General features: G+C 42.7%; 1 protein-coding gene across 3 annotated transcripts in view; it reads left to right on the top strand.

Annotated features, from left to right (window-relative positions):
- acads (acyl-CoA dehydrogenase short chain) overlaps window positions 1–16,021 on the top strand; it is a 177,312-nt gene that overhangs the window by 109,817 nt on the left and 51,474 nt on the right. For all 3 annotated transcript variants that reach the window (XM_041202813.1, XM_041202812.1, XM_041202814.1), the window contains one exon: window positions 15,751–15,888. In XM_041202813.1, coding sequence (XP_041058747.1) covers window positions 15,751–15,888 — 138 coding nt within the window. The remainder of the gene's footprint in view (window positions 1–15,750; window positions 15,889–16,021) is intronic.

The following is a 16,021-nucleotide window of genomic DNA, read 5'->3' as shown; positions in this document are numbered from 1 at the left end:
AGTTTCAAAAGCTCCAGAAGCAATTAACACGGGGCTGGACTCATATTATGATTGACCATTTTAAGAGGCTATTAAAGGATTAGTTGTCTTTGATGTGGTTACTTTGTAGGAGTTTCTTCATAAAACAGATTGGCCACTTGGGGGATTTAAAATGTTTGAATGGATTTCATGAATTAGGATATTTTCCCTGTATCGTGTGTATGAGTGCGAGCCCTATGAAATTGTTAGAAGCTTTTTGGCTCTTGAGGTGGATCCTGGGTGAGTGGCTGTGAAGGTGGCAAGCCTATGTGAGGTGGCATGGCATATGGGGTGGCATGGGGGTATGAGGTGGAATAGAGGGGGAATGGGGAGTGGGGCAGAGGGTGTGAAGGATGAGAGCTGGAGGGCGTAACAGCTTTTTAAACAACTAGGACAAAGCCCTAGAGGATGAGTCAAGCCTTCTAAGCAGCCTGCCTTGGCACTCATCTTTCCCCATGGCTACCTCTGATCTCCTCCTTGCATCAGTGGGCCTGACTTGATCCTGCCCCCACCGCCTCAGAGCAAGAATTGCACATAATGGGGCAATTTTAATGAAGGCGCTTTGCTGAGTCGGGAAATTTCCTGACTTGAACTATCCCCTCAGAAGCAAAAATCTAGCCCAAAGTGACTTCAATTTTGTTCATCTTCTGGATGTCGGACAAGCAGCATGACAAATCAAATTCAGTGGAAGAGTCAAGTGAAGCGGTGGTGAGGTGAAGCTGGACTTCATCAGTGTACATGTGGAATCTAACATTGTTTTTTCAGATGAGAAAAACGAGGAAGCCAAGGCTAGATATATAGGTACAATAATTACAAGCATTTAAAATATAGAAAATAAATAAAATAATAATTAAAGAAAATAAATATTAAATCAACTGCAGTAAGATTCTATATCAACAGGATTGAACTTAAGCTCCTCTGAACCTTAAGCTCAGATATAGACTTATACTTTCTAATCAAGAATATTTTAATGTTGGTGTTAAAATAATACCAACAGGAAAATCTGGGCATTCATTTCAATATCTTGAACGTGCACTTGTTAAACTAGAAAATAACTGACTATCAAACATAACCCAAACAAAACCCAATCGCGTTTTAATTAAATGACTTGCTCCATCCTTCTGGTTTCAATTATGGACATAATGGACTAGAAGTTATGCTGTTCAATTCCTATTTTTCAGATGCTAACAGGCTTACTAAGCCTCCAAAGTGGCTGACAGGAAATAAGAGTTAATAAATGTCCCTTTCCTAAAGGAGGACAAACAATAGACTAAATTGTCAAACATGTAAAGGAAAGTTAAATTAAGATGTAATTCTGAGTGCTGATGATAAACTCCAGTCCGTCTGGAACCCATCAGCCATGGAAGGCCTCAAGTGTACTGGTGGATACTGCATGTTTCATCACCAGGGTTACCCGAACATGGACATAGCCATGGGAGAGAGGGAGGCAGCTGGGCAAAGCAATCTCCTTGACTGTGCACTGTGTGGACCAGGTGCAGTTTATAAGGAGGTTTGCCAGCCTGCCAGCTCCCCTCTGCAGTTAATAGACAAATGTTAGGAGTGTGGAACTGAAATACAGCCAGAAATTGAGGCTAGTGTCAATCCTCAAGTAATGGAAGAGGTGCTGCATTGCCCCACTGGCTATAGCTTCCTTCTTGATGCAAATCTCTCTCTTAACCAGTCGCCTTTCTTTCGGATTACCCCTTTCCCAGTGGCCACCATGCACCCCCCCCAACCCCCCACCCACACCACCACCTTAACCTTACGGGCGCTGCTACTATTGTAATGGCCCCATCTTCTATCCCATTTACCTGTTATAGTCTACAACTTGCCAGCTCGTTGGTAATGAGGCCTGAAGCCCAATATAAAAATGGGATGCACCATTCGAGCGCAGGGCTTGTTCTCTTGACCCTGTGGCACAACCAAAGCTGGATGCACCCAAATTTCTAGGCCACAGTGTTAGTTCTGGGATTTTTGTTTATCAAAACAAGATAGGTTATGTTTTCTGGGTAAATCTGACATTTAACCTTATATATGCCATAACAGAGGGAAAGAAATGAATAACATGTCTCCTGTTCCTAGTGTAGGGTATGTTTACTCCTTTAATTAACCCTCCACTTATATCCAATTTGCGATTGTACCATTGACCTTGCTGTAAAACCCTCTTGCTTGTTGCTTTTCCTGCTACCCTTGTAAACTGCAATAAATCTGCTCTGAAATAAAATTTTCCTAGGTTGGAGTTAAATTTAGGTCTTGAGTTAAGTGTGATTTTAAGTTATGAGTTGGCTTGGGATGAGAGTTGTGATTTGCTGAACTTCGGGATAGATTGGACATTGGGTTAGGTTGAACTTATTTTTTGGTGACAGAGTACTTTATATCTTTGAAAGGAAGCATTTATCTCAATGAGAAGCTGATCAATTAGGTGGATTCATGAAATATAATTCATGATTTTGTGGTGAGAGCTATTGTGTTTTGTGGCACCAGGGTTACTACTTCCAGTGCACCCCTCGACATTAGGCTAGCTGTTATATAGATTTGTTTGAAGATTGGTGGAATTGCATTAAAAGTTGTGGGTAGAGTGAGCCATAGCACAGATAGGGTCAATGTACCTAAGTAACCCTTTCAAAGTAACTTACATTTACAAAGTAACTCCACTGATGTACAAAAAGTCACAAATGTCTTTGTCCAGGAAGAAATTGCTTGGCTAATACCAAAGATATGGCCTCACGATAATGCTGCTTTCTCAGATTCACCGTACCCCTGACCCTTGTTGCTGCTTCTGAAGCTACATGTTGAAAAAATTATGAAATTAGTTTATTACATTATCAACATCTTGTTTCTTTTTCAATAAAGATGATGAGGTTCAGGAATAGGAAAGACCATTATGCTCGACAAATTTAGGTGGATATTTATAACCTTTATGCCTATGCATGATACACTCAGGAAGATATAGGTGGGGATTTTCCAGCCCCATTGTGGTGGGAGCTGCTGCGGGAGATTCAGCGGCCCAGCCAAAAATCCTTTGACTTTTGGGGGGACTGGATGATCCCAGCAGTGGGCAGGGCAGGAAAGTCCCCCCCATAGGGCAGAATTTCCCCCCCCGCCGTTGGGGGGGAAGTTGATGGGTAGGCATGAACAGGCGCACTTCCAATCGGCGCCCCCTAACATGTCCCCTCATGTCCCTTCAGATGAGTTGGGACATGTCCATAATTGTCACAAAAACTTTATTAAAATTCTTTAAACTACATGAAACCTCGTCCTGCTTTTTCTAGTTCACACCGGGGCTCCTGGCCTGCCTGCCAACCTTAAGGTTAGACGGGCAGGTCCTTTAATTACATAATTGACTCTGTCAATGGCCTCAATTGGCCGTTGACAGATCGGCAGGCGTGCAGCTGATTTCGCTGCGCCCCCGCCTTCCTGAAAATTTAAATGAGGCGCGGTGATGTCAGGAGCTCCCCCCAATGTCACCATGCATCATTTATGCGTTGGCGAGCGGGCCCCGCCCCCACTTCCGACGTGTAAAATCCTGCCCATAGTTTCTGTTTCCTCAGAGGCGGAGGAGTTTGTTACATACATCTTCCACACTGCAGACTGACTGATGAACTGGATGTTAAAATTCCACATTTCTCTCCTATTTACAGAGTCAAATTTGCATGATTTATTTATTTGGTTTTGGGTAACTGCAATGCAGAATATTCCTCAGTGTACTCCTCTGCTTGAGGGAATTTTTTAAATGACAGGTATGCATTTCTTATGTGCATGTTTGACTTTTGAACAGTGTTGATTGTGGAATATGGCCATGTTCCAAAGCATCCTATATAATCGACCTGTTATACATTACAAACCAAGGTCCCTTTGTTCCTCTTTCCTTATTGTTATTTCTAAAATCTTTCAGTTGCCATTTTGCTACATTTACCATTAGAAGGACAGAAGGTTGATTCCTAGGATGAGAGGGTCGCCCTATGCAGATAGGTTTATACTCTCTGAAGTTTAGAAGAATGATACGTAATCTCATTCTAAAAGGGCTGGAGAGTCTAGAATTAGGGGGCATAGGTCCAAGATGAGGAGAAATTTCTTCTCCCGTTAGGTTGTGGATTTTGGGAATTCTCTACCCCAGAGAGCTGTGGATGCTCAATCATTGAATTTATTAAAGGCTAAAATTGATAGATTTTTGATCTCTCAGGGAATCGAATCTAAGGATATGGAGATTTGGCGAGAAAGTGGAATTCAGGTCAAAGATCAGCCATGATCTAATTGAATGCCAGAGCAGCCTTGAAGGGCCTTTTGGCCTACTCCTCCTACTTCTTACATTCTTATGACATTAGTTAACGAATTTCACAGCTTGCTAACTTAGTCTTTCACAACTTTCCATATCTTCCAGTTGTGTATCATTAGCAAATTTCAATATTGATCCTTCAATTGCTAAATCCAGATCATTTATGTATATTGTAAATAATAGCGTGGTAGCCTAATAATTATGTTAGTGGGCTAAAAATCAGAGGTTGTGAGTTCAAATCCCAGTGTGGCAAGTTGTGAAATTGGTTAACTAATGTCATAACAATGTAAGAAATAGGAGCAGGACTGGGACAGGGGAAACAACCTCTTAGCCCAAGTCACAGAATCACAGAATCTCTCAGTGCAGAAGAGGCCCTTCGGCCCATTGAGTCTGCACTGACACGTGAGAAACACCTGACCTACCTACCTAATCCCATTTACCAGCACTTGGCCCATAGCCTTGAATGTTATGACATGCCAAGTGCTCATCCAGGTACTTTTTAAAGGATGTGAGGCAACCCGCCTCCACCACCCTCCCAGGCAGTGCATTCCAGACCGTCACCACCCTCTGGGTAAAAAAGTTTTTCCTCACATCCCCCCTAAACCTCCTGCCCCTCACCTTGAACTTATGCCCCCTTGTGACTGACCCTTCAACTAAGGGGAACAGCTGCTCCCTATCCACCCTGTCCATGCCCCTCATAATCTTGTACACCTCGATCAGGTCGCCCCTCAGTCTTCTCTGCTCCAATGAAAACAACTCAAGCCTATCCAAGCTCTCTTCATAACTTAAGTGTTTCATCCCAAGCAACATTCTGGTGAATCTCCCCTGCACTCCCTCCAGTGCAATCACATCTTTCCTATAATTTGGCGACCAGAACTGCACACAATACTCCAGCTGTGGCCTCATCATGGTTCTATACAACTCCATGATCTCCCTACTTTTGTAATCTGTGCCTCGATTGATAAAGGTAGATGTCCCATATGCCTTTTTCACCACCCCACTAACATGCCCCTCCGCCTTCAATGATCTATGGACACACACACCAAGGTCCCTTTGTTCCTCAGAACTTCCTAGTGTCATGCCATCCATTGAATACTTCCTTGTAAAATTACTCCTTCCAAAGTGTATTACCTCACACTTTTCAGGGTTAAATTCCATCTGCCACTTAACTGCCCATTTGACTATCCTGTCTATATCTTCCTGTAGCCCAAGACACTCAACCTCACTGTTAACCACCTGGCCAATCTTTGTGTCATCCGCAAACTTACTAATCCTACCCCCCACATAGTCATCTATGTCGTTTTTATAAATGACAAATAATAGGGGACCCAGCACAGATCCCTGTGGTACGCCACTGGACACTGGCTTCCAGTCACTAAAGCAGCCTTCTGTCATCACCCTCTGTCTCCTACAACTAAGCCAATTTTGAATCCACCTTATCAAATTACCCTGTATCCATGTGCATTTGCCTTCTTTATAAGTTTCCCATGTGGGACCTTGTCGAAGGCTTTGCTGAAATCCATATAAACTACATCAACTGCACTACCCTCATCTACACACCTGGTCACCTCCTCAAAAAATTCAAATTTGTTAGGTATGACCTCCCTCTGACAAAGCCATGTTGACTATCCTTGATCAAACCTTGCCTCTCCAAGTGGAGATAGATTCTCTCCTTCAGAACTTTCTCCAATAGTTTCCCTACCACTGACGTGAGACTCACTGGCCTGTAGTTCCCTGGCTTATCCCTACAACCCTTCTTAAATAGCGGAACCACATTAGCTGTTCTCTAGTCCTCTGGCACCTCCCCTGTGGCCAGAGAGGAGTTAAAAATTTGGGTCAGAGCCCCTGCGATTTCCTCCCTTGCCTCCCTCAGCAGCCTGGAACACAAATCATCCGGACCTGGAGATTTGTCCACTTTTAAGTCTGCCAACACTTCCAATACCTTGTCACTCCCTATATCAATTTGCTCAAGAACCTCGCAGTCTCTCTCCCTGAGTTCGATACCTTCATCATTCTCTTGGGTGAAGACGGATGTGAAGTATTCGTTTCATTCAACACTCTACCAATGTCCTCTGGCTCCACCCTTAGATTGCCCCCTTGGTCCCTAATGAGCCCTACTCTTTCCCTGGTTATCCTCTTTCCATTGATATACTTACAAAATATCTTGAGATTTTCTCTACTTTTACCAGCCAGAGCTTTCTCATATCCCCTCTTCGCTCTCCTAATTGCTTTCTTAAGCTCCACCCTGCACTTTCTTTACTCCACTAATGTCGCCGCTGATTTGCTTCCCTTGTCCTCTCAGAATCTTGTGTTTCAATGAGATGACCTCTTGTTTTTCTAAACCCAAAGAGTGTACTCAGTCTGTTTCTCATTCTACTCAATCTTTTCTCATAGGTCAACCCTCTCATCCCAGGAATCAATCCTTCAGGAAAGGGAAGCTGCCAACCCTGATGAGACTCCAGTCCCACACTATTTAGTTGCTCCTTAATGCCCACAGGGCAACATGGATGGGCAATAGCATAGGTGAGGCAATGGTGTAGTGATATTGTCACTGGACTAATATTCCAGAGACCTGGGATAATGCTCTGGGGATCCGGGTTTGAATCCCACCATGGCAGATGGTGGAATTTGAATTCAATAAAAACCTCGAATTAAAAGTCTAATGGTGACCATGATTGTTGTGAAAACCCACCGGTTCACTAATGCCCTTTAGGGAAGAAAATCTGCCATCCTTACCTGGTCTACCTCCAGATCCACAGCAATGCGGTTGACTCTTAAAAATGCCCTCTGAACAAGGGCAATTAGGGATGGGCAATAAATGCTGGCCTAGCCAGAAATGCCCACATCCTTGAATGAATAAAATAAATAAATAACTACTGCCTTACCAGTGTTGCTCATGCCTCAAGATTAACTTAAAAATAAAACTACTCACCACATCTTTCCAATTCAAAAAGCCTCCTTTTACTCTTACTCTTTCCTTTGTCTATGAGGCTGAATTCCTGATTGGTCCATGTAGTACTTTCTTCCTTACAACCCTCTTAGGTTGACTCAAAGGACTCTCACTCAAATAATTTAAAGTAATCTGAGCCAACTGTACTTAAGTGCCAAACTCCAATTCAAGCCAAACTCCTTCTGTTTAATTGCCTTTTAATACTGCTGACCTTCTTCCAGCTTACTGAAATTATACAAAAGTTCTTGTACCTATTTATTAAAGATCATCCTACTTTTGGTTTCCAGAACCTGAGATTTATATTAGTCTGTCTTTTTTTTCTCATTTTGGAAAGGCTGCATTTATCATTTAAAACCTACCTCTTTGACCAAACATTTTGCCACCTGCCATCTTATCAACCTCAGGTTTTGTTTGATAGCATTCCTGTGAAACATTTTGGAATGTTCTACTACATTGAAGGATCATAAGTACGTAAAAAAAGGAGCAGTGTAGGCCATTCAGCCCCTTGAGCCTACTCCGCCATTCAATAAGATCATGGTTGATCTGATTGTGACCTTAACCCCTTTTTCCTGCTTGCCCCTCATAACCCTTGATTCCCTTGTAGATCAAAAATTTGTCTGGCTCAGCCTTGAGTATATTCAAAACCCAGCCTTCGCTACTCTCTGTGGAGGAGAATTCCAAAGACTAATGGCCCTGTGAGAGAAGAAATTCCTCCTCATTTCCATCTTAAACAGGAGAACCCTTATTTTTAAACTGTGCCCCCTGGTTCTAGATTTCCCCATGATCCCAGCATCTATCCTGTCGAGGTCCTTCAGAATCTTAAATGTTTCAATAAGATCCTCTCTCAATCTTCTAAACTCCAGTGCTTATTGGTCCAACCTGCTCAACCTTTCCTCATTAGACAGTCCCTTCATCCCAGGATTCAGCATTGTGAACTTCCTCCAAACTGCTTCCAATACAAGTATTACCCTCCTTAAGTAAGGAGACCAAAACTATACACAGTACTCTAGGTGTGGTCTCACTAATGTGCTGTGCAGTTGTAGCAAGACTTCTCTAATTTCATACTCCATCCCTCTTGCCATAAAGTGCAACATTCCATTTGCCTTTCTAATTACTTGCTGTACCTGCATGCTAGCTTTTTGTGATTCATGTACCATGACACCTAGACCCCTCTGTACCTCAGAGTTCTAAATCTTTTTCCACTTAAATAATATGCTGTTTTTCTATTCTTCCTGCCATAGTGGACAAGTTCACATTTTCCCACATTATGCTCCATCTGTCAAATTTATGCCCATTCAACCTATCTATGCCTCTTTGCAGACTCCTTATGTTCTCTTTACAACTTACTCCCCTACTTATCTTAGTGTCATCAGGAAAGTTAGCAAATCTACAATTAGTCATTTGGTAATACAGAAGTTGAGTATTGCCCAACAAAGAGACACATTGAAGTTTTTTGTCTTGCACTCATCAGGACACTTCACAAGAATACCAATATAAGGGTAAAACAACAATTTACACTATGTGAAGAGAGTGCAGATTGGTTGGCATATGGACTCTGATTGGTAGAGGCATTGCCATGGAGAATGCACTAATGATGGCAACTAACAGCTGTTAACTGCCAACCATTGTTTGGAATTTAAACCAGGCAGCTTTACCCTGCTTGGTCAAGGCATTGCCCTGAGGAATGAGTCAGTGAATGGCTGTCACTTATTTTGTTTAGCTGGCAATCCTCTCATCCCAGGAACCAATCTAGTGAACGTTGCTGTATCGCCTTCAATGCAAGCATATCCTTAAATATGGGGGTTACCGTTGACCAGAAATTGAACTGACCAGCCATATAAATATTGTGACTACAAGAGCAGGTCAGAGGATGGGAATTCTGTGGAGAGTAGCTCACCTCCTGACTCCACAAAACTAGTCCACCATCTACAAGGCACAAGTCAGGAGTGTGATGGAATACTGTCCATCACATGCCTGGATGAGTGCAGCTCCAACAAAGCTCAGGAAACTCTATACCATTTAGGACAAAGCAGCTCGTTTGATTGACACCCCTTCCACAAACATTCACTCCACCAGCGATGAACAACGACAGCAGTGTGTACCATCTACAAGATGCACAGCAGAAATTCACCAAGGCTCTTTAGGCAGCACCTTCCAAACCCATGACTGCTACCATCTAGAAAGACAAGAGCAGCAGTTAGATGGGAACACCACCACCTGGAAGTTCCCCTCCAAGCCACTCACCATCCTGACTTGGAAATATATCGCTGTTCTTTCACTGTCCCTGGGTCAAAATCCTGTAACCCTTCCCTAACAGTACTGTGGGTTTACCTACACCACAGGGACTTCAGCGGTTCAAGAAGTTAGCTCACTATCATCTTCTCAAGGGCAATTACAGATGGGCAATAAATGCTGGCCTAGCCAGCGATGCCCACATCCCATAAATGAATTTAAAAACACACCCGTCTCTCTGAATATCAACACTTAGGAGTTAAAAATATTCTACTTTCTATTCTTACTACGAAAGTGAATAACCACATTGTACTCCATCTGCCATCTTGTTGCCCACTCAATTAATTTGTCTATACATCTTTGAAGTTTCTTTATATCCTCCTCACAGCTTACATTCCTGTATCTGCTCATATGTGTTTTGATATAAGAGCATAAATGCAGTATAAACACAGGAGAACCAGCACTTTAAAGCAAAGTGAAACATGGTATTAATAGCATTGTTTAAAAGGATAACTATCTAAGCAATATAAGCAAATAATAGCTTGTATGTTTTAAAGATTACCAGTTTTATGTGAAGCGGTACAGCTTAATTGGTATGTTTGGAAATTTTTATGTCTGTGTACAGACACAAATCCTCCTATCTTACACGATGCAGAGAATTTTCAGTGGGACTGTACTGTGGTTGAACTCCAAACATCTCCATAACCTTACAAATTGAAAGTGAAAGAGTCAGTGTTTACAGTTATATGATTAAAACTGTTTACATTTTTATTTCTAAGATAACCTTCTGTAAAGCAATTTAATAGAATATTGCATGATGCATGCTATTGAGGACTAAGGTGCTTAAAAACTAATGCAAGTGCAATATTTGGTATTGTATTCCACTTAATGTCTTCTCCCAAACTGTGTTTATTTCAATATGACTATTACTAAAATATATTAATAAAAATAGAAAAATTGCAGAGTCAAGTGTACCCAGAAAGTGCTAGATAGGGCAGTATACATTACAAGAATTATCTGTCATTTTTACTGGAGTTGAGTTTCAGGCTGCTTTCAGGTTTTCCTGCCAACCAGTTCTGAATTCTTGCCAGATACATCTGGAAAAAATACATCCCATATAGTGGGTGAATAATGTAGCTTTTAGTATTGGACGAATCTCTATTCCCTATTTTCCCTTTCCTATTTTGTTTTTAAAAAAACCTGCATCACATTGCTCCATTAAAGCATTTCCAAAGGTGAGGCTCAAAGTAGATTTATAGAACACTAAAGGATCTCATGTTGTAATGCTCATATTAAATTGGATTAGTGTAACAACAGGACCATTATCTTATTTAACTTAGGTGTTATTGACCTATGTGTTTTTTTGTTACTAAGGTGGAGCTGGCCTATGGCTACAAAGCCTAATTTCTATAAGTAAAAACAGTCTAAGGTCAACTGAAGTTTAATTACGTTTAGGGAGGAAGGTTTGCAAATTGGAACATGCTTGTGAATTTGGCCAAGAAAAAAAAAGTTTGAAATTATTGCTTTTGGGGTCTTCTACTTTCTATATCTTTGATGCTTTGAAGATTGACAGACACTTTCAACATCTTTGAGGGCATGTTCGGATAGTGATTATGTTACTGGACTAGTAATCTAGAGAGGCCTGGACTAAGGATCCAGAGAAATGATCCCAACATGACAGCTAGACAATTTAAATTCAATTAATTAAATAAATCTGAAATTTTTTAAAAAACTGATATCAGTAATGGTGACCAAGAGACTAACGGATTGTTGTAAAAACCTGTCTGGTTCACTTATGTCCTTAACACCCTTACACAGACTGGTCTATACATGACTCCATACCCACAGCAATGTGGTTGACTCTTAGCTTCCCTTTGAAACAGCCCAAACCACATTGTTGTATGAAAATTGCTATAAGAAGTTATAATAAGAATAAAAACAGAGCAACTATTCAGCATTGACCTATGTACTGATAGAGGAACACTGAGCCCAGTCAACCCTGCAGATTTCCCCTCACTAATATCTGGGAACTTCTGCCAATGTTGTGAGAGCTATCCCACAGATAAGTCAAGAAACAGCCTGACATAGTCATACCTTTCAACCAACGTCCCAAACACCTCCATCACCATCCCTGGGTATTGTTTTGTCTCACCGGCAGGACAAATCCACCAGAGGTGGCAACACATTGGTTTACCAGTTGAAAGAGAATGCACCCATGAGTCCTCAACATTAACTCCGGACTCCATGAAGTTTTTGGCAGCACGGACAAGGAAGCTGATTACCACCTACAGCTCCCCCTCAGCTGATGAATCGGTGCTCCTCCATGTTGAATATAATTTGGAAGAAGTATTAAGAGTAGCAAGGACACAGATTGCACTCTGGGTGGGGAATTTAAATGTCCAAAGCCTAGAGTGGCTCGTAGTTCTGCTGCTGACCGAGCTGGCTGAATCCTGAATGACAGACTGGGCTTGAAACAGGTAGTAAGGGAACCAACACATGAAAAAATCTACTTGACCTCATCCTCACTGACTTACTTGTTGAAGGTGCATCTATCATTGACTGCATTAGTAGGTGTGACCACTGCACAGTCCTTGAGGAGACTAAGTCCTGTCTTCACACTGAAGACACTCTCTATCATGCGGTGTGGCGCTACTGCAGTGCTAAACAGGATGTATTCAGAACAGATCTAACAACTTAAAATTAGTCATCCATGATTCATTGTGGGCCATCAGCAGCAACAGAATTGTATTCAACCCCAATCTGTAACCTCATGGCCTGGCATATCCTTTACCCTACCATTACCATCAAGCCAGGGGATCAACCCTAGTTCAATGAGAGAGTGTAAGAAATCACACCAAGAGCAGTGCCAGATGTACCTAAAAATGAGGTGCTGACTTAGTGAAGCTACAAGACAGGGTTACATGCATGCTGAACAGCAAAAGCAGCATGCGATAGAGAGAGTTAAGCAATCCCCTCCCTGTCACTGGGTCAAAACCCTGGAACTCCCTTCTGAACAGCAGTGTGGGTGTACCTACACCACATGGACTGCAGTGGTTCAAGAAAGCTCACCTCCACCTTCTCAAGGGCAACTAGGAATGGGGAATAAATGCTGGCCCAGCCAGCGATGCCCCATGCCCCAGGAATGAATTTAAAAAAAGAATCCCACAACCAATGGATCAGATCTAAGCTCTACAGTCCTGCCACAGATGGACAATTAAATAACTAACCGGGGGAAGAGGGTCCATAATCGTCTTTGTCCTCAATGATGGGGGAACCCCACATGTGAGTGTAAGAGACATAGCTGGAGCATTTGTAGTCGTCTTCAGCCAGATGTGCCGAGTGGATGATCCATCTTGGCCTCCTGCTGAGGTCTCTACCATCACAGATGCCAGCCTTCAGCCAAAATGATTCACTCTTGTGTGATAACAAGAAAAGGCTGTGTGCACTGGGCCCTGACAACATCACTACTGCAGTGCTGAAAACTTGTGCTCCAGGACTCACAGCACTTCTAGCCAAGCTGTTCCAGTACAGCAACAACACTGGTGTTTACCTGACAAAATGGAAAATTGTCCAGGTACATCTTGTTTACAAAAAAGAGGAGAAATCAATCTGACCAATTACTGCCCCATCTGCCCACTCTCAAGCATGAGCAAAGTGGTGGAAGATGTCGTCAACTGTTCTATCAAGTGGTATTTCCTCAGCAATAACCTGCTCGCTGATGCTTAGTTTGGGTTTCACCAGGACCACTCAGCTCCAGACCTCAATATACTTACGTCAAATTCTGAACAGAAGAGCTGAATTCCAGAGGTGAGGTGAGAATGACTGCCCCCAACATCAAGGCAGCGTTTGACCAAGTGTAACATCATGGAGTCCTAGAAATTGAAGTCAATGAGAATCAAGGGGAAAAGTCTCCACTGGCTGGAGTCACACCTAGCATGAAAGAAGATGGCTTTGGTTGTTGGAGACCAATCATCTCAATCTAGGACATCGCTGCAGTGTTCCATGTCCAACCACCTTCTGCTGTTTCATTAGTGACCTCTCAATAAAATCAGATGTGGGGATGTTTGCTGATGATTGCACAAGGCTCAATTCCATTCACAATTTCTCAGATGCTGAAGCAGTCCATGCCTGCATGGCACAACTTCTGGACAATATTCAAGCTTGGGCTGATGAATGTCAAATAACATTCATGCCGCACAAGTGCCAGGAATGACCATCTCCAACAACTCTCCTTGATTTTTAATGGCATTACGATCACTGAATTTACCATCATTAACATTCTGTAGGTCACCATTGACCAGAAACTTAACTGGACTAGCCACACAAACACTAGGCAGAGTTTTGCCCTTGGTGGGCATGCAGGCCCCACCAGCTCAGCGGCGGGCGAATAGCCAGCCCCCTCTACTGAAATGCGGCCCGCTGCCATTTTGAGTGGGTGGGCCAGTTAAGGCCCGCCCAGCGGCCTGCCCGACAGAAAGCGCTATGCACTTCCTGTGAGGGGGATGGGGGAGGGAATCCCTAGCTGTCAAAGTGCGCTCTTTCGCGAAAGAGCACACTGGTCCCTGAGACAAAGTGCTGTCTCAGGGAGATTACTGACAGTCCAGAAAACTTTAAAAGTAGAAAAATTAAAAAATTATTAACATTTCCCACTCATGTGACAAGTCACACGAGATGGGACATGTTAATAAGTATCACATAAATTCTATTAAAGTTTTTAAAAACAGACATGAAACCTCATCCCGCCGGTGGATGAGGTTTCATGTATTTTCAGAAGCCCACTGGGGCTCCTGGCCTGCCTGCCAGCCTTAAGGTTGGGTGGGCAGGTCTTTAATTATCTTAATTACTCTGTCAATGGCCTCAACTGGCAAGTGGTCCCCACCCCCAAATCGCCGACAGGAAAATTCAGGCCACTGTCTCTAAAAGAACAGTTCAGAGGCTGGGAATTTTAAGGAGTAACTTGCTTCCTGACTCCCAAAGCATTTGCTGGCACCGACAAGGCACAAGTCAGGAGCATGATGGAATACTCTCCATTTGCCTGGATTAGTGCAGCTCCAACATCACTCAAGAAGCTCACCACCATCCAAGGCAAAGCAGCCTGCTTGATTGGCATCCTTAAATATTCACTGCTTTTACTATTGGTGCACTGTGGCTGCAGTGTACCATCTACAAGATATACTGCAGCAACTCACCAAGGTTTCTTCAATACACCTTCCAAACCCATGACCTCCACCACCTAGATTAGAAGAACAGGGGCAGCAGACACATGGGAACACCATTCTCTCCAAGTCACACACCATCCTGACTTGGAACTATGTCACCACTCTTTCATTGTCACTCAGTTAACATTCTGAAACGCCCTTCCTAACAGCACTGTGGATGCACCTAAACCACACGGACTGTAGGGGTTCAAGAAGATAGCTCAGAAAGGTGGCACACCATCATCACTTCTCAAGGGCAGTTAGGGAAAGACAATAAATGCTTGCCTAGCCAGTGGCGCCCATGAATGAATAAAAAATCTTATATGGCTTGATCTGATGAACATAAACTAAGACTATTTTTAAGTTCTTAGTTTCAAATTCTAAACTCTTCATGAACTGTTGAGCGTATCTCTGCGACTGAAGGTGCTGATTCAAAAGTGATCCCACTGGACTATTTGGCACATTAGATGTTGTGCCCCAAACAACCTGCTAGTGCTCACCCTTCAATAATGGCTGCCTGCATGCATTATCTGAAGAAGATCAGTGTCTACAGAGTCATGTTCTAGCCTTTCTGGTTGTGGAAGAGGGAATATCTGGCAGAGAAAAGGATAAGAAAGAGCAAAAGTACTTTCTAAAATATCCAGTTTGTGTATATTGTCTGCGATGTGTATTTCTATTAAGCTTGCCATGCCTGAATGTTCCCTTCCAAAGTTAGCTCTAGTTGATATGCTTGTAGCTCGTGCACACTGACCCATTTCTATATTACTGAGCCACTTTCAACATCAGTCTCCTAATTGTATAACCCCAATTCCCTTGCAGGTGAATCTGTCTCATTTCAGCTGCAGAATAGAACTGGGTAAGTGGCCAATCATACTTGCTCAGATGCCATGAGCATAACTTCAAAGCAGCTGAGTGTGTGCAAAACTTGTTTACCTTTAGTTATTTCACAATAATATTTTTTAACTATACTAGGAATTTGCCTGACGACTCTTGTTCTTGGTGCAGAAATGTTACCTCAGTTTGACAATATTACTTACCATGTTGATAAACACACGTTTTCATGACTTTTCTTTCAGCAAACCCTGGATTCAGGTCGGATTGGTATTGCCTCCCAGGCTCTCGGAATTGCCCAGGCAGCCCTGGACTGTGCAGTGGACTATGCTGAGAAAAGGATGGCATTTGGCTCACCGATCTCCAAACTCCAGGCTATACAGGTAAAACTAGGTGCCAGTTATTCCCATGAAGGCTGTCCCAATTGACAACCATACCATCAGTGGGAGATTCCACAGATATTCCTGGAGAAACGGCTTAAAAAGTGTTTGCTCAATATCGCCAGGAATTCTGCAG

The sequence above is a fragment of the Carcharodon carcharias genome, chromosome 13 (genome assembly GCF_017639515.1).
Source record: "Carcharodon carcharias isolate sCarCar2 chromosome 13, sCarCar2.pri, whole genome shotgun sequence".
NCBI classification, from domain to species: Eukaryota; Metazoa; Chordata; class Chondrichthyes; order Lamniformes; family Lamnidae; genus Carcharodon; species Carcharodon carcharias.
The sequence above is the reverse complement of the archived record's forward strand: the minus strand, read 5'-3'. Positions and strand labels throughout refer to the sequence as shown.